The sequence below is a fragment of the Microcaecilia unicolor genome, chromosome 11, assembly GCF_901765095.1.
Source record: "Microcaecilia unicolor chromosome 11, aMicUni1.1, whole genome shotgun sequence".
Lineage (NCBI taxonomy): Eukaryota > Metazoa > Chordata > Amphibia > Gymnophiona > Siphonopidae > Microcaecilia > Microcaecilia unicolor.
The window spans coordinates 48216971-48243119 of record NC_044041.1 but is presented as its reverse complement, the minus strand read 5'-3'; the positions used below and the strand labels follow the sequence as shown (position 1 = coordinate 48243119).

At 45.4% G+C, this 26149-nt stretch overlaps 1 protein-coding gene across 1 annotated transcript; it reads right to left on the bottom strand.

Annotated features, from left to right (window-relative positions):
* LOC115480305 (GTP-binding nuclear protein Ran) lies at nucleotides 1–25442 on the bottom strand. Its single transcript, XM_030218890.1, has 7 exons — nucleotides 25378–25442; nucleotides 23886–23931; nucleotides 22994–23078; nucleotides 21453–21578; nucleotides 10246–10433; nucleotides 554–724; nucleotides 1–406 (listed from the first exon to the last, which is right to left on the bottom strand). The coding sequence occupies exons 2-7, from the start codon at nucleotides 23919–23921 to the stop codon at nucleotides 362–364; spliced, it is 651 nt and encodes a 216-aa protein (XP_030074750.1). The 5' UTR covers nucleotides 23922–23931; nucleotides 25378–25442; the 3' UTR covers nucleotides 1–361.
* Between the last annotated feature and the right edge of the window lie 707 nt (nucleotides 25443–26149).

The window sequence follows — 26149 nt, the reverse complement described above, 5'->3', positions numbered from 1 at the left end:
TTAGATATTTGAAATACAACTTTTATTATGATCTAAACAAAAAAGGAATGGGAATGATAGGAACAAACAAGATCACCACTGAATACTGTGATGTGACTGTAGCAGTCTTAAATTAGATATGAAAACTCAAGGATAAGTAATCGCAGTCCAAAACAGCTAAATATGCAGGTCCAAAATATGAAGGAATTTTTTTTACTGCCACATTCATTCCGAAGCCCATTCATCTCCTTTAGCATCCCAAAGATTAAGCACATGTTCTGCTCAGCTAGATAATAAAGTGGCAAACACGCTGCACCACTGACATCACAGGACAGTTGCCTATAAAACTAGACTTCTGACGCTGGGCTCCAGCTTCATTCCCTCACAGGTCATCATCTTCATCTGGCAGTGCAGTAGTCTGAGCAATCTATGGGGGGAAGGGAGGAAATAAAACAATACCAATTTAAGATGGTTTGTACTGGGAGTTAATGCCCACTTTGTAAGTAGTGAGATATCTCTGAACCCACTTATTCCAAGAGGATAACATCTAAACAATTTCACAAAGTAAAGTTACCTGTAAATCTTGCTCATATTGTGCTGCCAATGCTGGGTCCATAACTACCTCTGGTGGTGCAAGAGCAGGCATGGCTACAAACTCCAAATTAGGATCACCGATTAGCTTTCTGGCAAGCCAAAGGAAGGGCTTCTCAAAGTTGTAGTTACTCTTGGCTGAGATATCGTAGTACTAAAAAACAAAACAAACAAAAAAAAATCCAAACTTAATACAAAAGCAATGAGCATTCTGTACAACAGGAAACTTTTAAGACACTCTCCCCCCACCCCCATATACTAAGCTGTACTAGCAGGTGCTGTACAGCAAAGCAGACACAGCCAATTCAAAGTTAATGGGCTGTCGGCATTAGCGCATGGCAGCTGCTAGCATGGCTTAGTAAACCAGGGGGGAAGAAAAAGCATGTCCGGTGATCCCTGGTTACATTATACTTCATGTTAGTAAGTATGGTATGTAGAGAAACTCCAGAAAATGTAAACTATTGAATTAATTTTCTGTATTCAGATCTCAATTTAGGTATCACATATGAAGACTGTTCAGAATCCTTTGTTTCACCCTTCAGGGTATGTGATGGAAAGGTTACCTGATAATTTTCTTCCCTTTAGTCCCAAAGGATCAGTCCAGACAAATGGGCTGTGACCATCTGCCAGCAGGTGGAGACAGAACACCAAGTGTGGATAGCAACCAAAGACTTCCAGAGAAAAGAAAAAGAAAAAAAACTCCAGCCTCTAGAAAGGGCAAAACTCTTGCCCTATAAATAATGGAACCAGAATACAAACAAAATCTCAGAACATTAAAAAAAAAAAAAAAAAAAAACCACAAAATCACAGAAGGGCAGGCTCTGGACTGATCCTTTGGAACTAAAGGAAAAAAAATTATCAGGTAATTAATTTTTCCTTCCATTGCGTCCCAAGGATCAGTCCAGACAAATGGGATGTACAAAAGCAATCCTAAAGAGGACAGGAATTGCAATACCCCTGCAGCGAGAACCATGGCCCCGAAAGAAGCAGACACATCCAGATAGTAATGCTTAATAAATAAATGAAGACGTTGCTGACCTACAGATCACTGCCAATGAGAAGTCAAAGACCTGGTAGAATGAGCCTTAACATGCATGGGAGGAGGTTTACCCCTCAGAATTTAAGCAGAAGAAATAGCCTCCCTTAAGCCAGAGCCACTGATTTTGGAGGCCAGCAGACCCTTCCAGGTCCTGCAAAGGACAAAAATGATCAGAACATGTGAAATCAGTGGTAGTGGCAAGATAGCACATAAGGACTCTTCACATTCAAAAGCCTCAAGGAAATGTATTCTGCAGAACAGATCTCCCTGTAAAAAGGAAGAGTGACATGAAAAAGAGATACAATCTTCGGTAAAAAAGATGAAACTGTCCTTGTCGATAGATGAGGACTGCATTGCATACCAAGGACATCCATGCCAGTCTGGAACTACAAGAATGTGCAACACCCTTCCCACGGAAGAAACATAAAGGCGGCCATCCAAGGGCCAAAGTTCTACTGGTGCATCTGTTCCACTGAAGTATAAACAGATTGTGATCCCTCCAAGGACACGAAATACCTAGTGTACCTGCATGTAACTCACAATGAGCTACTACTAAAAAGGTGTGAGTAAAATATAGATTTTTTTTTTCCATTCCCCATCCTCCCTGAAACAGCTGTAGAAACTGTGGACCTGCACATTGAGTCTGAATGCCTGAGGTCCAGAACATGAAGGCCCCACCACTTGGAAATTAGGCAAAATGCATGTCTGACAGTTGCCATTCCCCCAGATCCAGAGACATCCTGCTGATGAAGTCCACCTGCGAGTTCAGTGAAAACACGATGTGGGATGCTGAAATTGGAAAAATTCAATTCTGCCCACTGAAAAAGATGTGCCTCCTGGGCTAGGGACTCTGTTCCCCTTGTCTGTTAATGTAAGATACTGCTGTCACACTGTCAGAGCACTTGCAATGGTCTCCCACGAAGAGAAGGCATGAAGGCCAAGAGAGCTTTCTGTATGGCTCAAAGTTCCAATCTGTTGATAGATCAGACGTCTCCACTCTCGACCACTGGCCCTGCGCAGAGTGGTGGATAAAATGGACTCCCCACCCGAATAGGCTGGTCTAGGAGGTGAGGACACCAATTGGGAGTCTGTAAGGGCAACCCTGTCTGAGTGTACAGGAAGAAGCCACTCAGACTCCATCTGGCTTGAGGCGTTCCATGACACCAACTGGGCATAGATCACCAAGACCAGAGACCACTGGCTCAACAGGGAAGACTGTAGGGGCTGCATGTGAGATTTCACATATGACTACCCAACATCCAGAGTCGCTGCAATAGAACGGAGAACCAGAGCATAATCCCAAGCTCACAGACAGGGACAAGAGAAGACTGAGAATTTGCTGTTTGAGCATAAGAAGATGATGCCATGGAAGCCTTCCCCACTGTGGTATCAAAGCACAGAAATTCCAGGATCAGGATGGGGGTGAGATGACTTGCTGCAATTCACCACCCAAACCACTGCAGAAAGGAGACAGGACTATCTGTGTACTGTGAAAGCTCTTGATAAGGCGGCGTCTGAATCAATCGTTCAGGTATGGATGGGCCAGGACCCCTTGTCTGCAAAGAAAGGCTGCAACCACCAACATAACTTTGGAAAATGTGCGAGGTGCATAGGTGAGGCCAAAAGGCATGGCCATGAATTGGTAACGATCCCCCAGGATGGCAAATGGAGAAATCTCCTGTGAGGAGGCCAAATCAGGATATGAAAATAACCCTCCTTGAGGTCCAATGAGGTGAGAAACTACCTGGCAGGACTGAGGCTATTACAGATCAAAGCATCTCCATGAGTAAGTGTAGCACTCAAAGACTTGCTCACCCCTCTGAGCTCCAAAACCGGGCAAAAAGTCTCCTCAGGTAACCTCTAGGGTTTACCATCCCCCAGGTCTTTAACAATCCTCTCCAAATAACAGAAGGCCCTGAAAGGGCAACTTCACCAGCCTTTGCTTAGAGGCCATGTCAGCCGCTCAATGCCATAGCCATAGAAGGCGGCAGGCGGACACCGCCACAGACATCTGTTTAGCCGAAGCTCTGACCAGATCATAGAGGGCATCAGCTAAAAATGACAAGGCCGACTCCATGCGTGGTGCAACCTCAGCGAGGGACTCTGCACCATCCACGGGCTGTTCCACTGCCTGTTGTAACTAAGAGAGGCAGGCTCAAGCAGCATAAGAACTGCAAACAGACGCCCTTAAGGCTAGGCCCAAAATCTCAAAGGACCGTTTTAGCGCTGATTCCAGCCACCGGTCCTGAATGTCCTTCAGGGCAACCCCTCCCTCTATTGGGAGGGTGGTCTTTTTTGTCACAGCCGTGACTAAGGCATCCACTTTAGGCATCCCAAAACGGGCCAAGTGCTCTCACTCAGAGGGTAAAGATGCCCCATCGCCCTGGCCACTTTCAAGGGCCCTTCAGGGTCAGCCCATTGAGCAGAAATAAGTTCTTGGCTGGAATCATGTAAAGGAAAGGCTGGAGCAGGCTTCTTAGTACTTGCCATCCTCTGATTACCAGAGGAGGCCTCGCCTTGAACAGGATCATCAATAGAGAGGGCCTGTAAGGCATCAGAAATAAGTGCTGGCAGCTCATCGCGGTGGAAAATCCGAACCGCAGTGGAATCATCCAGATCCAGTGGCAAACCGGCACCTTCCTCTGGCTCCTCAGACCATGAAGGCCTGCCAGATCCCTCAGAGTCACCACAGCCCGACCACGCGGGGGGGGGGGGGGGGGGGGGGGGGCCCACTCTCCGACGGGGAATTTACCCGTCTATGCTTAGCGTGCATCCAATGCTCAGGGGAATCCACGTCTGACATCAGCCCCGGGCCATCATCAGTCGGAGGGGGACCAGGTAGCAACGCAGTGTCAGCCACCTGCGGCAGAGCTCTTTTCAGCATGAAGGCTTTATGTAAAATAAGCACAAACTCGGGGGAGAAAAACCCACCCTGACCTCCCGTCTCCGAATTAGGAGCCACAGGGAACGGAGCTCCTTCGGTAGCCTCGGCCCCCCCTCTGCTCTCAGACTCCTCTGCAACCGCGGGGGTCGAGCCATGCTGCGCTTCCAAGATGGCGCCCTCTGCCAGCTCCATCGAGCGGGAAGAATCATCGCTCGCCAAGCTCGTACTGGCTCTACCGTCTAAACAGCACGTTTTACAGAGCCCCACTGCTGATCTGCGCTTGCCACAACGGGAACAGCGCTTAACTCCATCAGCAGCCATCGCCGAAAAATGACAGAATAAAATTCAAAATGGCGGACTTGCGCCAAAATCACCCCGATCGGAACGTCATCCGTGGGCCCTCCCTGGAGGAGCTGAGTACTGCTCTTACCTCAAAGGACCGAGTCCACAAGCTCTGGTCACGCTGCACAGTCAGGAAAAGCCTCAGAAATAGCAGCACTGTCAAAGCGTGATTTTTTTTTTTTTAAACGCTGTGAGTAATTTGGAGGCAAACAGCTACAGAGGTACTCCCGAAGCAGAAGAGGGTGGGAAAGGCAGGGAAAGGCGAACCTATGTGCCTTTAAAGTGGGCTCCACTTAGCCACAACACCCCTGCTACAACTGGCAAAAGCACAGGAGCCAACCCAGGCAGAATCTTCAAGGAGCTGAACAAGCTGCATCCAACCCTACTGGGAGATAGAGAAATACTGAGCGGCAGATGGAGCTAGCCGTCCTAGAGGCACTATGGTTTTCAGTGTTCTCTATCTCCCCCTACTGGTAGGTGGACACAACCCATTCGTAATGGATTCATCAGCTGCTGATGACAAGGAATAAACCTTTCTTCCCAGGAGAAACTTTTCGCAGCCTGGTACAAATCAATGGTACTAAGTCACAGACTACTGCAATGCACTCTATGCTGGTTGTAAAGAACAAATCATAAAGAAGCTTCAAACAGCCCAAAATACTGCAGCTAGACTCATATTTGGTAAGACAAAATATGAGTGCGCCAAGCCCCTAAGAGAAAAACTGCCTTGGCTCCCACTCAAAGAACATATTACGTTCAAAGGTCTGCACCTTGGTTCATAAAATCATTTACTGTGACGCCCCGGTTTACATGTCAGACCTCATAGACTTGCCACCCAGAAATACTAAAAGATCAGCACGCACATTCCTAAATCTTCATTAGGTTTACTTTGGTCATATTCATGCCTACTGTGATGCTGCACACGCTGACAACTCTCTCCCCTCATAACTGCTATTTGCAATTATAGCCTACCTTAATCTACATAGGTTCCTATCCCATCCTAGATTTTCTACTGGGAACCCATTCCATGCATCCACCTAAAGGACTCCTTATCTAGCCCTATGAAACCTCATACCATAACACACTGGTTTTCAGGGTAACCATAATATACACGAGACCGACATGCAATAAAGATTATACATGCAAAAAAAATTCCTTGCAGATATCTGCCAAGACCAGACTAGATAGGGATATACTTTTAAGTAGAACATTTCCACAGGGGGGAAAAATGCTTCCTGTGCCTATCAAATTAGTTCTTTAAGTCCTTAAATCAAATGTCTTTTGATGCAAAATCTGTACTACTTCTCTAGAAGAGTTCAGCCCATCTTTTTTGAGAACCAGTTTCCCCAGATGAAGTCTCAATAACCCAAAGACTTCCATGCTGATTATGCCTCTTCCTATGTACCTGTACCCAATCATGCTTCAGGCTCTGGCCACCATCTTAAGCTTCCTATCCGAGATACAAATCTGACCAAGAGATTTTGGGACAATTATCTGACCTCATTCCCCCCACTGGGGTACCACTCAACTAAATGCACAACTGATTTCTGCATTGGCCATTCCTTGAGCTCTGCAATCACTTAATCTACTGCAGATCATGTCATCTGCAAAAGGCAAATCTCCAAACCCCTCTGCAAAATGACTGAATAGAACCTGCCCTGCTGGAACAGTTACCAGAGACCCCACTAAATGCCATTGCTTTCCTCATTTATGATTACTATCTTGTCTATCCCTCATCCAGTCTTAAATACAAACCACCACCTTGGGGGCCCCATCCTCAGATGTTCAGTCTATCAAAAACCAATGAAATCCCCAAAAGTAATCCATACAAGTGCACATCCTTGATCACCCAAAAGGAAATTAGATATCCAATTTGCTTAACTTCAGTCCCTTCAGGCCAGTCCAAATGTACAAGTTTACCTTCTGTCAGCAGATGGAGACTGAACTACATAAGTACATAAGTAATGCCATACTGGGAAAAGACCAAGGGTCCATCGAGCCCAGCATCCTGTCCACGACAGCGGCCAATCCAGGCCAAGGGCACCTGGCAAGCTTCCCAAACGTACAAACATTCTATACGTTATTCCTGGAATTGTGGATTTTTCCCAAGTCTATTTAGTAGCGGTTTATGGACTTGTCCTTAAGGAAACCGTCCAACCCCTTTTTAAACTCAGCTAAGCTAATCACCTTCACCACTTTCTCTGGCAACGAATTCCAGAGTTTAATTATATGTTGGGTGAAGAAAAATTTTCTCCAATTTGTTTTAAATTTACTACACTGTAGTTTCATCGCATGCCCCCTAGTCCTAGTATTTTTGGAAAGCGTGAACAGATGCTTCACATCCACCTGTTCCACTCCACTCATTATTTTATATACCTCTATCATGTCTCCCCTCAGCCGTCTCTTCTCCAAGCTGAATAGCCCTAGCCTCCTTAATCTTTCTTCATAGGGAAGTCGTCCTATCCCCACTATCATTTTAGTCTAACATTGCTTTTGACTTGTAACCACTCGCCTCCACCTACCCTCCTCTCCTCCTTCCTGTACACATTAATTGATTTGATTCCTTTATTTTTTGTCTATTAGATTGTAAGCTCTTTGAGCAGGGACTGTCTTTCTTCTATGTTTCTGCAGCGCTGCGTACGCCTTGTAGCGCTATAGAAATGCTAAATAGTAGTAGTAGTAGTCCCCTTCGCTGCACCTTTTCCAATTCTACTATATCTTTCTTGAGATGCGGCGACCAGAATTGAACACAATACTCAAGGTGCGGTTGCACCATGGAGCGCTACAACGGCATTATAACATCCTCACACCTGTTTTCCATTCCTTTCCTAATACCCAACTTTCTATTTGCTTTCCTAGCCGCAGCAGCACACTGAGCAGAAGGTTTCAGTGTATTATCGACGACGACACCCAGATCCCTTTCTTGGTCCGTAACTCCTAACGTGGAACCTTGCATGACGTAGCTATAATTCGGGTTCTTTTTTTCCCCACATGCATCACCTTGCACTTGCTCACATTAAACGTCATCTGCCATTTAGCCGCCCAGTCTCCCAGTCTCGTAAGCTCCTCTTGTAATTTTTCACAATCCTGTTGCGATTTAACAACATTGAATAACTGTCATCAGCAAATTTAATTACCTCGCTAGTTACTCCCATCTCTAAATCCTTTATAAATATATTAAAAAGCAGCGGTCCTATTAATTAGGGACTTTCAGTTAAGAACCCTGGGCAATCTCCCCACTAAACTATTTTGACAGCCAAGCTGAAGAACAAGAAAACATCCATTTAAGTCTAAAGTACATGTGAAGGCTAGAAAACTATGGCAGAAATAACTGAAAACTGAACTATGCACAGAATTAAAGTAGATAACCACCGTATCAACTGAAAGAGGGTTTTGGACATGTATGGAGGAACTAAAGAAAATTGGCAAGTAATATCTAATTTCACCTTCAGCATCCCTCCAGACCAATCCAGATGTGTGGGATGTACCAAAGAAGAAGCTAAGGGCAGGATACAGAAAGACCGATCAAGATATGTGCGCCACAGGCAACATCTCAAAAACATCTTTTAAAAAGGCATGCAGCAGAGAGAGGCCACCGCAAAACTAAAGAGGAATAAGGCTAAACTGTAATGAAGATATCTGCACCTCAGAATCCATCCTCATCAACATGAGACTGACCTTCAAAACTGCTTTGCCTTTGTGCTTACCAACCTCTTTCCAAAGTCTTGCTCCTTCTCCAAAGTGTACCAAGGTATTCGGAGGGAGAACAAAAAGGTAGCTCAATGGCTGCCTCCGAAAAAACTACAGAACCACCAGATCAATTGCTGTCAAAGTGAGGAACAGGATGGGGTGACAACACAGACATAAGATATTCCCTAAAAGGAAAGGCATGAAACTCCACAATTCCTTTAAGAGAACAGAAGATAGTAAGAATACTGTGTTTAAAGGAAAAACTTTGAAAGAAGTATAATCTTTTCCAAAGAACATCTGCACCACATCAAGGATATAGTGAAAGCCAAGGAAGCAAGGCCTTAACTCTCTAAAATGAACCTGATCCCAAGTAAGAAATGCCAGAAATGCTCTACCAATCCCTGTATCCTGAAAATTGCCACTACTTGAACTGCTAGCAAAGCCAGAATTAAGCTCTACTCTAAACAATCCTACCAATATTCCAAACCTTATCTCACTGTTACAAGTTACAGATCTGTCCATGCAACTTTAGGTCTTAATCTAAGAACGTTCCCCTTTTGAGCACCGAACCACTCGCAAATATTTTATGATTTGAGCTGTAACCTGACTTTTGGCTGTACTGACACCCCAGATCTACTAATAGGTCAATTACCTGTGCTGAAACTTCATTGCTTTCCTGAAATAACTTCTGATACTCAATTATCCAAGACTGATGAATCAGGATCCCTGCTTGTTTCAGTGCTGCCGCCACAACCATCACCTCTGAGCATGCTCAGTACCCTGACTAGATCAAAAAGGAATGCAAAGACCAAACATTCTCTGAAAACAAAAATACAGGATTTTGATGGCTCAGATAGGAACGTGCAGGTATGCCCGTCAACCAGCGAGGCAAGGCTTCCCCACATCTTACCACCTCTATCCTGACTAAAGTGTCCCCAAAGCCTGAGAACTTTTCAATATCTCTTTCTACTTTGAGGTGCAAAGGGTCTGAAGATCTTTGGGGATAATGAAGGGGATGGAATACTGACCAGCCCCTACCCCCTTTATATTTTCTACCACCACTTATGAAATCACCTTTTCCCCACCGCCATTTTACCTTCAAATCACTAGAGACCTACACCTGTTCAGCTTTAGAATCCCCTCTTCAAGTTGTGCTTGTCCCATGCTCTAATCTGGATTCATCCTTTTCATCACACCCTGGAGGACTGTTCTGTGTGCCAGTTTTTCTATAAAGAATTTCCTAAGTACACCCAAGTTCACCCCCTTAAACCCTTAAAGGTCTTTTAGCCTACTACTTTTTAATTACTGAAAATACTTGCAGCTCTTTTTCCTTTAAAGAGGCCCAACAGTTTGTATTGAAGTAAAGCTGTTTTCCTAGAAGAAAATTCCCCACTCTAGAAGGCCCCCTAAGCAGTGATGTAATATTGAATATATCAGGCATACAAAAGGGATGGCACAGTCAATGTTAAAAGGTGACCATGAGTCAAAAGGGGATCATCAAAGCTTGGAAGGTACCAAGGGTCTGCTCACCAGATGCTTCTTTTCCCCATACCCCCATTAAAGAAGCATGGTGCTCAGCCCTCCATTTGAAGGGCTGGTATCTCCAGAGGGATGCAACCATTCAACTAAGTTCTCAGCAGCAATGACAACTGAGGTACTAAAGCTTTAGGCCAGGAGCTTAGCCCCTCACCTAAATTATATAAATTTATGTCAATCATACCTGAAGGTTCTTTTTCCTATGGAAGACGATGGATTTTGCCTTGACTTTCCTGTCCTTAATATCCACTTTGTTGCCACACAACACAATAGGGATGTTTTCACATACTCGTACCAGATCTCTATGCCAGTTAGGAACATTCTTGTATGTAACTCTTGATGTGACATCAAACATAATGATAGCACACTGAGCTGAAAAAGGTTGTACAGAAGAAAACAGTTAATATTTTAGAATGTAAGATAAGAGTTCAAGCTTACCCCCTTTAAAGCCGTTGATAGATACGTGCATTAAATGCTCGTTAAATTTATGATGAATGTAAAAAACAAGTGCACACAGGGCAAAAGTAGTGTTTGAACTTTTGATTTTCATATCTCCAGGATGCTGGAAATAAATCCATGCCTCTGCATATGATGTGAACTATGCCTTCATAACAGAGCAGTAAGGTAAAATTATGTATCATACCTGATAATTTTCTTTCCATTAATCATAGCTGATCAATCCATAGACTGGTGGGATGTACCGAAGCAGTACTCACCCAGGGCGGGACATAGAAATCCCTGACCGCAACACTGAAGCTCCAAACCGGGCCTCCGCCCGAGCAGCCACAGTCAAGCGGTAATGCCTAGAGAAGGTATGGGCCGATGCCCAAGTTGCCGCCTTGCAAATCTCCTCCAAGGAGACGGACCCGGCCTCTGCCATCGAGGCCGCCTGAGCTCTAGTGGAGTGAGCCTTCAGCTGGATAGGCGGCACCTTCCCCGCGGCCACATAAGCCGCTGCAATGGCTTCCTTGACCCATCTTGCCACTGTAGGCTTAGCAGCCTGCAGACCCTTACGAGGACCTGCAAACAGGACAAACAGATGATCCGACTTCCGGAAATCATTGGTCACTTCCAAATATCTGATGATGACTCGTCTCACATCCAGATATTTGAGAGCAGAGTATTCCTCTGGGTAGTCCTCCCTACGAAAGGAAGGGAGACAGAGCTGCTGATTCACATGGAAGCGAGAAACAACCTTGGGCAGGAAGGAAGGCACTGTGCAAATAGACACTCCTGCCTCAGTGAACTGCAGAAAGGGCTCTCGACATGAGAGTGCCTGGAGCTCGGAAACTCTTCTGGCTGAAGTGATAGCCACCAAAAAGACTGCTTTCAAAGTCAGGTCTTTCAGAGATGCCCTTGACAAGGGTTCAAAAGGCGGCTTCTGCAAGGCTCTTAGCACCAGGTTGAGATTCCACGTAGGCACCACTGAGAGCAGAGGAGGGCGCAGGTATTAACTCCCTTGAGAAAGCGCACCACATCTGGCTGCGAAGCCAGGGAAGCACCCTTCAGGCGGCCCCTAAAGCAAGCCAGAGCCGCTACCTGGACTTTAAGGGAACTGAGCGACAGGCCTTTCTCCAGACCTTCTTGCAGGAACGCCAACACTGAAGAAATTGGAGCAGTGAAGGGAGAAAGTGAGCCTGCTTCACACCATGCTGCAAAGGTACGCCAAACCCTGGCGTAAGCAGTAGAAGTAGAGCGCTTCCTCGCTCTTAGCATAGTGGCGATGACCTTGTCTGAGAAGCCCTTCTTTCTCAGACGTGGCCGCTCAATAGCCAGGCCGTAAGACCAAAGGGGGAGGGATCCTCCATCACCATGGGACCCTGATGCAACAGGCCCTGCTCCACTGGCAGCCGCAGAGGATCGTCCACTGAGAGCCTGATCAAGTCCGCATACCAGGGACGTCTGGGCCAGTCCGGACCCACCAGGATTATCCGGCCCGGATGCTTTGCCACCCGGTCTAGCACCCTGCCCAACATGGGCCAGGGCGGGAACACATAGAGAAGCTCCTGTGTCGGCCACTGTTGGAGAAGAGCATCTACTCCCAGGGATCGAGGGTCCCGTCCTCTGCTGAAAAAGTGCGGCACTTGGCAATTGGCCGATGACGCCATCAGATCTAGGCTCGGCTGGCCCCAGCGCTTCGTGATGTCCAAGAACGCCTGAGCAGATAGCTGCCACTCTCCGGGATCCAAGGTATGGCGACTGAGAAAGTCCGCCTTGACATTCATGACTCCGGCAATGTGGGCCGCTGACAGCTGTTCCAGGTTCGCTTCCGCCCACTGGCATAGATTCATGGCCTCCTTGGCTAGAGGGGCGCTCTTGGTACCTCCCTGGCGGTTGACATAGGCCACAGCCGTGGCATTGTCCGACAGGACCCGTACTGGTTTCAACGCCAGGACCGGGAGGAACTCCAAAAGCGCCAACCGAATGGCTCTGAGTTCCAGGAGGTTGATAGACCACTTTGCCTCTGCAGGAGACCAGAGCCCCTGCGCTGTCCTTCCCAAGCAGTGGGCTCCCCAGCCCGTCAAAGAGGCGTCCGTTGTGACGACAATCCACTCCGGGGTCACAAGAGGCATCCCTGCAGACAACTTGTCTGTCTGCAGCCACCAGCTCAGCGCCTTGTGCACTGCTGGGTCCAAGGGAAAGCGCACAGCATAATCCTCCGACACCGGAGTCCAGCGCTGCAGCAGAGAGTGTTGTAGTGGTCTCATATGAGCCCTGGCCCAGGGCACTACTTCCATCGTGGCCGTCATAGAGCCCAACAGCTGCACATAGTCCCAAGCCCGGAGCGGAGAGGCTACTAGGAACTGGTCCACCTGAGCCTGAAGTTTGACAATCCGATTGTCCGGCAGGAACACTCTGCCTAATTGGGTGTCGAATCGAACTCCCAGATACTCCAGGGACTGAGTCGGGCGCAGCTGGCTTTTCTCCCAGTTGATGATCCACCCCAGGGAGCTCAAAAGAGCAATCACCCGGTCCACAGCTTTGCCGCACTCTGCATAAGAGGGGGCTCGGATCAACCAGTCGTCCAGATAAGGATGGACTTCTACTCCTTCCTTTCTCAGGAAGACCGCGATGACCACCATTACTTTGGAGAAGGTCCGCGGAGCAGTAGCCAACCCGAACGGAAGTGTCGGCCCAGGACTGCAAAACGCAGAAAGCGTTGATGAGGAGGCCAGAAGGGAATATGCAAGTACGCTTCCTTGATGTCCAAGGATGCCAGGAACTCCCCTGCCTTCACTGCCGCTATAACAGAGCGGAGGGTCTCCATGCGAAAGTGCCGAACTTTCAAGGCCCGATTGACCCCTTTGAGGTCGAGGATAGGCCGTACAGAACCTCCTTTCTTTGGTACCACAAAGTAAATGGAGTAACGTCCCTTGCCAAGCTGATTTTCTGGCACCGGAACGACCGCACCCAGGCGGATCAGATTGTCCAAGGTCTGCTGCACTGCCACAGCTTTGACCGGAGACTTGCAGGGAGAGAGTACAAACCCGTCTCTTAAGGGTCGGCAGAACTCTAGCTTGTAGCCGTTTCTGATGACTTCCAGCACCCAAGCGTCTGAAGTTACCCTGGTCCACTCGCCCAGAAACGAGGACAGGCGTCCTCCAATTTGCACTGGGCCATGGACCAGGACCCCGTCATTGGGTATGAGACCCTGGGGGAGGACCGGAGGGCACACCTCCGGGACGGCGGTCTCTGCGAAAGGAATGCTGCTTGGGGGAGAAGTTCCTCTTGAAGGAAGAGGGGGCAGAGGAGCCCGACTTGCCCGGGCGGTACCGACGGGCTTCCTGAAACCGTCCTCTGGTAACCTCTTGCCCTTAGACGTGCCGAGATCGGTCACAATTTTGTCCAGCTCGACCCCAAAGAGCAGCTTGCCTTTAAAAGGCAACTTAGCCAGGCGGGACTTAGAGGCGTGGTCCGCAGACCAATGTTTCAGCCAAAGCCACCGCCGCGCAGAGACTGTCTGAGCCATACCTTTAGCCGAGGCTCTCAAGACATCATACAGCAAGTCTGCCAAATAAGCCAAGCCCGATTCCAGGGCCGGCCAATCAGCCCTCAAGGAAGGATCCGAGGGGGAAGCCCGCTGCACAATCGTCAGGCACGCCCTGGCCACGTAGGAGCCACAAACTGAGGCCTGCAAACTTAAGGCAGCCGCCTCGAAGGACGACCTTAAAGACGCCTCCATCTTCTGTCTTGGGCGTCCTTTAGGGCCGTGCCACCTTCCACCGGCAACGCCGTTTTCTTAGTCACCGCAGTGATTAAAGAATCCACGGTAGGCCAAAGAAAGGCCTCACGTTCACTTTCAGGCAAAGGATAGAGGCGGGACATAGCCCTAGCCACTTTGAGGCTCGCTTCCGGGACATCCCATTGAGCCGAAATTAAGGTGTGCATGGCATCATGCACGTGGAAGGTTCTAGGCGGGCGCTTCGTCCCCAGCATAATGGCGGAGCCAACAGGGGCTGAGGGAGAGACGTCCTCCGGAGAGGAAATCTTTAAAATGCTCATGGCCTGCATTAACAGGTTGGGCAAATCCTCTGAGCGAAAGATCCATGCTGCAGAGGGGTCATCCGCTCCATCCGAGCGGGAATCCGTCTTCTCCAAGGAATCCCCAAAGGACCGTTGGGAGAACTCAGATACGCTGCCCTCATCTACATCAGAGGAAACAGCGTCCTCTAAGGCCTGGGAATCCACCCGAGGGCGTTTACTTCCGGGTGCCTCAACCCCTTTATCGGACAAGGGAGAAGGGGCAGCGTTCTGCATAAGGAAGGCCTGATGCAGCAGCAAAATATACTCGGGGGAGAAACCCCCCAGACTGTGCACGTCAGCAGCCTGGGCCACAGCCCTAGACGCACCCTCAACCGGCGCTCGTAAGAGCGGGGGAGAAACATGCTGCGCATCCAAGATGGCGTCCGGCGCGACACTCCGCGAAGGAGCCGCGCGGGAAGAACAGCGCTTAACTTTAGCCGCTTTTTTGCCGTCGCTCAAATCAAGGGCGGCCATGGCATGAACGTCTCCCAGCTCAAGGGCGGCCCAAGAAGAAGCCGTCCGAGCAGAGTGGCCGGCCAAGATGGCGGAGGCGAGCAGCGGGGGATGGGCGTTTATGGCGGGAAAAACCGCCGCACCGGAGGAAGACCCGGGACACTGACCGGCCTCCGAACTGACACCCAACAAGGGCGAATCAGACTAATACCCCCGCATCCCCGCTAGGAGCGCACACGCGGTCCGGGGAGCGATTCTTCGCGCCCTCGCCCTCCGACGCCATAGGCCACGTGGAGATCAATCGGGGAACCCCCTGCCCGCTATAAAAAAGGTAAAAATTACCTGCTTCTCGCTCCGAGCTGTAATGACCTGGTGTCCCAGTGAGTAGCTGCAATAAACGTTTAAATAAATGTCGAAATAAACGCCTTTAAGGACGTCCAAAATTTTTTTTTTTTTTTTTTTAAACGGAGCCAGCGGGAGGGGGGAGAAAAGGAGGGACCTGGCGCCACCAGGTTTGCACTTGCTCAAGAAGAGCCCTCAACCCCAGGCACTCAACAAAACCTAAAAATTAGGCTTGGAGGCCTAGCCAGAGCTGCTGCTGTGTGTGACCACCACCTGCTGAGATAGAGAACATACTGGGGAGTTTCCGGCAGCACATGACCACATATAGGGAGGCAAAAGGATTGCTCTCTATCTCCACCTGCTGGTAGATGGACACAACCCACCAGTCTATGGATTGATCAGCATGATATGGAAATTACGGTCTTTCAAGTAGTTCTTTGCCAGCAAGTCAAATTTAGTTATCGATGAAGCAAAGTCAATACCAATGTTTGACAAGCTCTTTTCACGAGTAAATTTTTTTTTTTTTTTTTTTTTTTGGGGGGGGGGGGGGGGGGGGGGGGGAGTAAGAAAACCTTCACTGATACTTTTAAGAACAAATTTCCAAGATTAAATACAAACTATCAATTTGATACCTATTATCCCGTACAGGCATAATACCTTAAGATAGTAAACCAAGCTAGTAAATTAAATATAAGATGATCCTTATGAAAGATCAGAACAGATATGGTGTTTAACAGTAACGCCAACATCACTTATGTTTTGCCAGGGCAGAAGTGACCCCTTAGTTAAAAGGCCACATGTAATATATACTGGTCTGTATAGATATCAAAATCCTTACAAAATACAGCAGCTTGCTGTCAAGCTAGACAGATTGTTCTCACACCTCTTTCTGCATTTACATTGGTTACCTATTCATTCTAGAATCCAGTATAAAGTTATTAACTTTGAGCACTGAGGATGAATTCCCCGGATTATCTGTCTAACCTATACCACACCCCTACACGGCTTTTGAGATTATTGAATGTCCATCATTTGGTTCTTCTTCCTAGATCCATTGGGATCCACCAGATCAAGTGCCTTCTTTTCAGACCCTTTTATCTGGAATTCATTGTTTATGGGAATTGTTGCCAAATTGTCAAACAATTTAAGATAAACACCTTTTTAGAGGCATTTCAGACCTATTAAGGAACGCTGATGGGAGACTGACGGAGTTAACTCTGTTTATTGTGTTATAGTTTATATGCCAATTATTCCACTGGGTGGTTGCCGGTCTCTTTTTAGTTCTCTTTTGGAGTCATTCCGTGTCAAGTGGACCAATTTTAAAGGTCGTCCCCACCTCACCATCTCAGATTTTGATGAAATTTGGTACATAGTTTCTTTATGATAAAAAACTAAGCTGTGCAAAATTTTAGTTCAAAAGACTAAAAATTGGAGGTTCTAGGGGACCTCAAGTTTTAGTAGTACAAGGGGGATATTTGGAGAACCTGCACTACTTTTAGGGCTTAATGAACTGGCAAAACCCCATGTTCCTAGTCCTCTTACTTTTTGAATGGTTTAGGCTCAAACTTTGCAAAAAAAAAAAAAAAAACGGCAAAAATCAATTTACAGCGATGTTGAGGCTGCTGTAGTTTCTAAACTAGTTGGCCTTTCAGGTTGATTTTTGGTAGGTGTACTAAATGCACGGCTGTAATGAGGCATTCCAATTTGCAGCACTTTCCTTCAAGTGGTTGAAAAATTATAAGCGTTCAAAGTTGATATAAAAAGCATTTTTTGCCCATTTTGGGCTATCTTTGATGCCCTTGATCTCCAGTGGGACAGCTTCAATATTCTTTCTTTTAGCACCATTAGAAAGAGCAGATTTCCTTCTATCAGAATATGTAGTTTTTAATTTGGAGTCTCTCCATATAAGGATTGCAAAAAAAGTGTTTTTTGGCCAGTATTGTTGAATGATAGATGAAACGGATATAGGGCCCATCGATGTTTCTGATTGCTGTATAAGTCACTCAGTTGCTTTAAGCATGCGTTGGTCCATGGTGGCTACGCCACTTCCAATTCAATCGGAAGTGGCAACCTCATCGCCAAGAGGTCACGCCCGATAGCCAGGCAAGTCCAGCCACTTGGCACAGGTTCCCAAGCCTGAAGGTGGGCATCTTACTTGAGGTTCCCAAGCCTCATTTGGTTGTCTTTGCCTAGTTTCTCAAGCCTAATGGGGGTGTCTTAATGGTTCCCAAGTAAACCCTCAGTGCTGAAGTGACAAGAATTTTTCACTGATAAGTTTCACTGCCGTTTCTGGAAATGTATACTGTCGTCCAAGTGCTGTAGTTGCTGGTACTGGAAGAACTGCTAGAATATGCTGTTCAGAAATCCAACAAGAATCTCTTCTGCTAGGCCAATGAAATGATCGTGCAGGCCCGCATGGATGCATAAAGTTGACCAAGGCATCATGTTCTTCAAATGATGTGTCACAGACATTGCCAATCCACCATTTGTTGTCATAAACACAGGCAACATACTGCCCAGGCTGAAGTTGAGACACATGCCAGGTACACTCACTGGGTCATCTGACTGACAAAGTTTGACAACAAATGAGGAGGAATCATTTGACACTCTACTGACTGAAATTTGGTTCAAGACAATGGGAATAAACTGGTGATTTTCACGAGTTCCAATAACTGTGGAAGCTTTACTGAATCTTTCCTCTTGTGCAGATCTTGAAGATTCAATTTCATCCTTGGAAACAAAAATGAACTTGATTTTATTTTTTGATCACAAAATTCAAACAAGAATTTGGCTATTTTTAGGTCGTTGCAAACTAGCCTGAGCAGCTAGTCGCTTTGTTGTACCACCTATGGCATCACATGGTGACTTGCCATGGCTTGTGCCAAAGAAATTCCACTGTGCACTTATTCCAAATTCTGTTTGATGATAGCACAAGTTGGCAAAGTTTTTGAAGTTCTTGTATTGTGCAGCTGAGCCATCACTAAAGTATGTTACATATTTTATTTCTCCAATTTTGCTCTTCAAGAACGCGATTAATTTTTCCAAGAATGAATGTACAGCAACTGCATCATGCCGCAAGCTGTCACTTATTATGCAAACACTTATGCACTGAATTTCACTTGAAGCATCACGGAAGTACACAACAAATGGATGTAGTGTAGCTTGACTGTTTTCCCAGTGGAAACCTTGAACAGCATCTTGGACAATAAAGGAGTAGTTTTCAGCAAAGTCCAAGAGAACAACAATTTCACAAGATTTAGGTTTTCTTTAACAGTTTTTAAGTATTGTGTCTGATGTTTGGAAATGTAATGGTGAATTGACAGGTTTGAAACTTTCAATGCAAGCTCAGATACAAAATCATCAACATACATCTGTTTGGTCTCCAGTGTGGTGCGATCTGTATGAACCCACTGCTTAAACTCGATTGTTTCACCTGGGTCAGCATCACTGAACACTTCTGTCAGGTAATTTTCAAGCACATCTTTACCTGGACATATTTCACACCTGTGAAGCATGCATTCTTTGCATTCCAAATTGCACAGTTTTAGCCATCAGTGCTTTGTAATCTTCGTTCAGCAGATGGCTTCCAGCAAGCATAAGCTTCACATTTTGATGAATGACACAAACACACACTGAATGCATACCAGATGAGCCAACAGTGACACACCATTTTGGCCTTAGCTCACAAAATTTGGAAAAAACCCACTTCTGGCCCATTTCGAGTACGATATGCAACATACATTTCTTTTAGATTGCTAAGCAGCAAGCACTTTTGCATTTGAATTTTTTTCAGTGCCAGTTCTGACAGACAAAATCTTTTTTCCCTGGGCACAGTCTACTGAATTCATCATCTTCAAAAAGCCAAGAATTTTTTTTTCTGTTTCTTCTGGTAAAACTTTACCTTTCTTCTTGTCTGGTTTTGCCAGAATTCCACAAACTGATTTCAGATTTCTTGCTTTTTTAACCATTCTAGTTGAAACCATGAATTCTGAGGCAGTTATTTCAATAGACCAGCTGTTTGGTGCTAAAGTTAATATTTGCAGTTTTTCTACATGATTTGCTGAAACTTGGACTTTGTTTTTGCAACTCGTTTAGCAGGTCATCATAATCAGAACATTTGTCACATTTCTGACTGGCAAAAGGTTGAGTTACAAACTCATTTAGGTCTAAGCCAGCAGCAACTGCAAGATGATAAAGTATTTGCACTCGCCTGATTTTGCGCTTGGTGTAGCCTCGTACATCACTTTTGAACTTTAATGGAGAAATACCAAGAGATGTCAAACTTGTGTTCAACTTGCCAGAAATGTCACTGTGTTCATCATCTGCTGTTGTTGATGATAAAGAATCAGCAGCTCTGTTACCGACGTCTTTTCGACAAGATGGACAGTTTCTGACCCGGCACAAATATTTTGCTTGTTAAGGCCTTTAGCTGGGCTGCTAGTGAGTCATCCAGCACTCTTAAGCCCCTTTTTGCATTATGACCACCTTTGGAAAATGGGTTACAGCAGGTTCTTTGCCAAAATTCAAAACTTTTTCAACAGTAAGGATTCATGATGAAGGCAAATAGTTGATCCAGCATCGAAAAGTTGACCAGAATGCTCTTGTAACAACTTCTGTTGATCAGGCAGAAGCTCTTCAGGGTAACTTCAGACGCTTGGGTGCTGGAAGTCATCAGAAACGGCTACAAGCTAGAGTTCTGCCGACCCTTAAGAGACGGGTTTGTACTCTCTCCCTGCAAGTCTCCGGTCAAAGCTGTGGCAGTAAATGACACTCTGATGTACTTGAACAGCCAACTGAGCAAAGTGGAAATTCATCTGATCTTTCTGGATCCATTGATGACCATTAGCATCAGTTCAAACGCATTTATTCTTGCAATCAGGTTTTCAATGGGTAAAATTTTACTTCAGTCTAAAGTGATTAATATCTTCATTTGTGGCATTTAATTCAATATAAATGAGCCTGTCGGTGCAGGTGCGAGTTTCTTCAACAAGAAGTATGTATACAATGGTTTCCACCCTGTTTTTTAGTTTACTTGAACACAGTTTTATAACATAATGTGTTCTTTATTTTAAAAAATTGGTGCTTTTTGAAAGAATCACTTTTACTACACTTGTATCAAGGGTGTAGTGAAGAAATCACAGGCTGCTGCCCGCAAACATTTGAGGGCATTTTTGCAATCCTTATATGAAGAGACTCCAAATGAAAACTACATATTCTGATAGAAGGAAATCTGCTCTTTCTAATGGTGCTAAAAGAAAAAAATATAGAAGCTGTCCCCACTGGAGATCAAGGGCATCAAAGATAGCCCAAAATGGGCAAAAATGCTTTTTATACCAACTTTGAATGCTTATAATTTTTCAACCACTTGAAGGAAAGTGCTGCAAATTGGAATGCCTCATTACAGCCGTGCATTTAGTACACCTACCAAAAATCAACCTGAAAGGCCAACTAGTTTAGAAACTACAGCAGCCTCAACATCGCTGTAAATTGATTTTTGCCGGTTTTTTTTTTTTTTTTTTTTGCAAAGTTTGAGCCTAAACCATTCAAAATGTAAGAGGACTAGGAACATGGGGTTTTGCCAGTTCATTAAGCCCTAAAAGTAGTGCAGGTTCTCCAAATATCCCCCTTGTACTACTAAAACGTCCAGTTTTACAGCTTCTGGAAGTTGGCCCAAAATGTCATTTTTGCTCAGGCGACATTTTGCAACCCTTTACTTGAGGTCCTCTAGAACCTCCAATTGTTAGTCTTTTGAACTAAAATTTTGCACAGCTTAGTTTTTTTATCATAAAGAAACTATGTACCAAATTTCATCAAAATCTGAGATGGTGAGGTGGGGACCCCTGGTCCACTTGACACGGAATGACTCTTGATTTTATAATACACATCCCCTATGTTCTAAATTTGGCAATTAATCAAGTGTTTGAAACATTAGTCATATCCCCTCACAAAAATTAAACTTCTAACCTGGCTATAAACTAGGCGGTTTCCATAAAAACACACATACCAATGTAAACATCTTCAATTAATATAACAAAAAGTATTTTATACTGTAATTTGTAAGTTAAGGCATACCTTGGATATAATAACCATCTCGAAGACCACCAAATTTCTCCTGACCAGCTGTATCCCATACATTAAATTTAATTGGGCCTCTGTTAGTGTGGAACACTAGAGGATGAACTTCAACACCCAGTGTAGCTGTAATAAGAGTTTAGAAAGAGAAAACACTGAAAACTGAATACAAAATTAACAGTTTCAAGATTCATTTAGACCAGTTCAGAAGTCATGTTACAAAGTATTTATAAATAGGGCCGTGGAGTCGAAGTAATTTTGGTTAGAGTTGCAGTCAGTAAAAATGTACCAACACCAGCTTCAAAATAAGTTTACCATATATTATAATGTAATTTGTTTTAATTTTTGAGAAGTTTTTATTGAAAACCAAAAGACATGGATACAAAACAAACACCAAAACAGACCACAGTTAACAAGAGAACTAAATGATAAAGAGAGGAAAAAAAATGTCTACCCCTGCCCCATTAAGCAATTATGCAAAACTGTAGAACTCAAACATTTTTCAAATTTGAAGAAATTCATCCCCAAGCCCACCCATCCACCCAATCCTGCCCTACCCCCAACCCTAAAAGTCCAGAATAGAAGAATACAAAGTAAATTATAAGTTCATCAATCAGGCTGAACGTCTCAGAAAAGGTTCCCCAAATGGCCTCCACTTATTTAAGGAACGATGAGAAGCTAAAGTATAACACAACTTATTAAGCCATTTCACCATCGGGCAAGTTTTTATGATTATACAGGTATGTCCTGGATTGTACTTTAGATCCAGAACAAAAAATGTAAAGCCTAATATCAGCACAAGTCAGAGTAGGACAATAGAAAAGAAGGTTTGGTGTACCAGCTCTACAGTCCTTTTATAGATACACACTGGCTGACTTGTACCATTGTACTCTTTAGACATCCAGCTCAATTTATACATGTTTTATGTACATTAAATGAAGTCAACCCATGGCACATACAAGCATGAGAAACTAGTACAACCCTACAGCATCCTCATCCCTCAAATACACAAAACAGATATAGTCAAGCTCTTAAAACCATTCAACTCTTTCATTCCTCAGTTCCAATTAGCTCATGAGCCTTCATTCAGAGCTACCAGGCATTCCCCCCCCCCCCACCCACCTTTATAGCTCCTGATCACCCTTTTTCTATAGTTTAGATTTGTAATACGGGTAGTCTCGATATCCTTCCTTAAAAAGCAGTCAGAGAAATACTTGAATCAGGTACCACTGCTCTACAATGACCAGGATTTTGACATCTACTGGCTCAATGAGCAGAAATCAGGTCTAGCAGGCTACAGCCATGTCATTAGGCCCTCAGGTTGGCAGATCAAAAAAAAAAAAAAAAAGGCAATTGATAAAATACATTTTCACTGTAATGTTTACTTGTAAATAGTCATTTTACTTTGTTATATTAAGCGCAAATCAGACAATCCATCAAGGAGTGCAACTGTTACTAGGGCAAGGACAACGAATACAAGGTTAAGAGCTTTACTACCTTCAGAATTCCAGCAATGGTTTTAAAAAATAGCTTTCACATACCTACATATTTCTTCTCAAATTCACCAGTCAAGTGACGTTTCACAAAAGTAGTCTTGCCAGTACCACCATCCCCAACCAAGACAAGCTGTTAGAGAAAAAAAAAGCAAAGCAAACTGCTAAGGGACAGTTTCGATAAACCTCCAAAGTAACTACTCATCCCCTATCCTTACCCCAAAAGGGTTCAAAACTAGCCTAAATATTTGATGTATCAACTACAACAGCACACAAGATTCTTTCGAGTTCCAGCACAAAAGTTTATAAGCTGTTCAGGGACCAAAAAAAAAGCCAGTAAGCGGAAAGGTACTTCGGGTGTACCCACACACCGATTCTGGATATCCATTGGGACACACCTAGCTAAGTTTTCAGGATACCCTCAATGAATATACATAATAGATTTGCATACCATGGAGGTAGGGCATGGAAATCTCTCTCACGCATATTTTGTGGGTATCCTGAAAATCTGAATGGCCAGGTATGTCCTGAGGACTGGGTTGAGAACACCTGCACTTAACTATGACACCACACTACCCATCCTGGGGAAGAGGGATCATGCAGCATTCCGTTTTTATCCATCACCACAAAATGAAAGTATCCAAGGCATAATTTAAACATACTGTAGCAAAGTATGTATATACTTGAGAAAAGTAGTGTATTAAAGTTTTCCACTGTTAACTCTAGGACTAAGCACCAAGCCTTCCCATAGTACTTTTACATGCAGCTCTAATGAAGCTACTAATAAATGGGAAAATAGCTAGTACTGTTCTAAAAATAAAAACAAAAAACAGAACAAGTCATATAGACCAATTAATCCTACCTAAACCATTTATTTAGTCACTATATTTAAACAGATGAGAACACTACTTTAAACAAGCAACCACATACATGATCTCACCTTAAACTGAACTTGTGGGTCTACTTGAGCTGCCATGCTGGTGTTCCTGCAAAGAAAATCAGTTTTAATAAAAGCCTAAAGTCTGAATATGAAGTTACCACTGTACAACTGATCTGACAGAAGTGTTAACCCCGCCCCCTACCTTTCACTGAGCTGAAACATGCGGACAACCTGAGACCAAGCACCAGTTCGTACTATTTAAACTGTTTTGTTCCTTCACTGGCATGATGAAAGGGTAAACAACTACAAAGAACTTTGGCAAAGATGTATTAAATTAGTCCAATAAAAAAGGTTTGCCTTCTATTTCAACATAGCCAAGTGGACTAACACAATTTTCCTGCTCTTTACCGTTAAGAATCTGTACAGGCAGCAGAAAGGAAAACTATACATCCTCTGCTACTTCTAGAAGAATCAGACGAAGTCCATCCTTCATAAACAATAATGCCCCGAGAGTGCTCTATGTTAGAACAATGGGGCAACGGAAAGGCCTAAATATCCGTCACCATAAACTAACCTGTGAACCCCACCTCCCATGGGAATGTGCGTCCACAAAGGAGAACCAACCTCAACTATACGAATTAAGTATTACTATCGGACACAAAGGAGGGGGTGGGGAGGAGGCTTCAATCAGCGCCGCAGGAAAGACCTGCATGAAGCCGATGAATGAGTTCTAATGGCGGACACGCTTTCCTCTATTCCCCACCCCAGACAGCGCTTACAACGATCCACACAACCGAACCGGATTCAAGTTCCCGGCCATCAGGCGAATGACACCGAAGCGAGGGAAGCAACTAAAAAAAAAAAATGTGCATAGTCATTCAGCAGGGGAAAAAGCGAGGAGCTCCCAATCCCTCAGTTCTGAGAATAGGATGAAAGGTAAAGACGCCCGCCTCTCAACACCAGAGAGGCCAAGGAAGAAGAGACGGCGGCACTCTCACCAGACGAGTTTACAGGCTCTGTACAGGTAGCAAATCGTGGAGACGAGAGCTTCCCCCTCCACCAGGCCCGGTATGACGGGGAAAGAAAAGGCCACACTCAAGACGGGAGAAAAGAAGTCAGCAAACACCTTACGCGAGGCCTCAGCCCTCCCCACCAGCGGGCCTAAGCAACCGGCGGTGGCTCCAAGCCTTGGGGAAACAAAAAAACTCCGAGAAGTCCGCAGAGCTCTTCTTTCCTTCTAGCCAGGGTGGGAGCCCCGAACTAAACTCAGGGGAATACAGAGAGAAAAAGAAAAGGGCGCCGCCAGCAATCCACCTCTCTCAGCGAAGAAAAAAAGCGCGCCAAGCCCCTTCTCTCCCCTCCCCCACCCCACGGGGAGCGCCAAAGGCAGAGCCCGCGCCCCGCCGCCCCTACCCATAACCAATCCGCCCGAAACAGCTTCCGCGGGCGCGGAGCGGGCACTAGCTGGGCAACCAGGGTCGTGAGAGCTGCGATGGCACTGATACAGAAGGGATTATTAAGCGGCCCACCTTTCCCCCACGGGATCGCTCACCTTCTAGGCGCTTCTCAGATACTGAGCAACGGAAAAAAAAGATGGCGGAAGCGCGATTCAAATATGCGGACGCAGGCGGGTCACATGAGTTCTGACGTCGTTGCGGCGGCCGGCGGGACGCCACGCGACGCGAGGTTTCGAACGGTCGGGAAGTTAACAGAAGTGTTAACCCCGCCCCCTACCTTTCACTGAGCTGAAACATGCGGACAACCTGAGACCAAGCACCAGTTCGTACTATTTAAACTGTTTTGTTCCTTCACTGGCATGATGAAAGGGTAAACAACTACAAAGAACTTTGGCAAAGATGTATTAAATTAGTCCAATAAAAAAGGTTTGCCTTCTATTTCAACATAGCCAAGTGGACTAACACAATTTTCCTGCTCTTTACCGTTAAGAATCTGTACAGGCAGCAGAAAGGAAAACTATACATCCTCTGCTACTTCTAGAAGAATCAGACGAAGTCCATCCTTCATAAACAATAATGCCCCGAGAACGGTCGGGAGAAGCAGCTACACAGGGAAGGGAACTTGCCTGGGTTTTCCTCTCGTTTCTGGCAGGGTTAATATATCTCCAAATCCGAACCCTTCTTTCCCTGAGTGGTCTAACGTTGGGGCTGGATATTTGGTGTCGCTCTTCATTGCTCGGTCCAAGATGACTTATGTCATTAGCTCTCATCTTTCTACACTTTCTATGGCGGGTAGGAGTGTAGAGTTGCCCAATGGTGAAAACGTTTTCAGCGCAATGCGTGCCCAAAAGTAGCTATGTGAGGAGC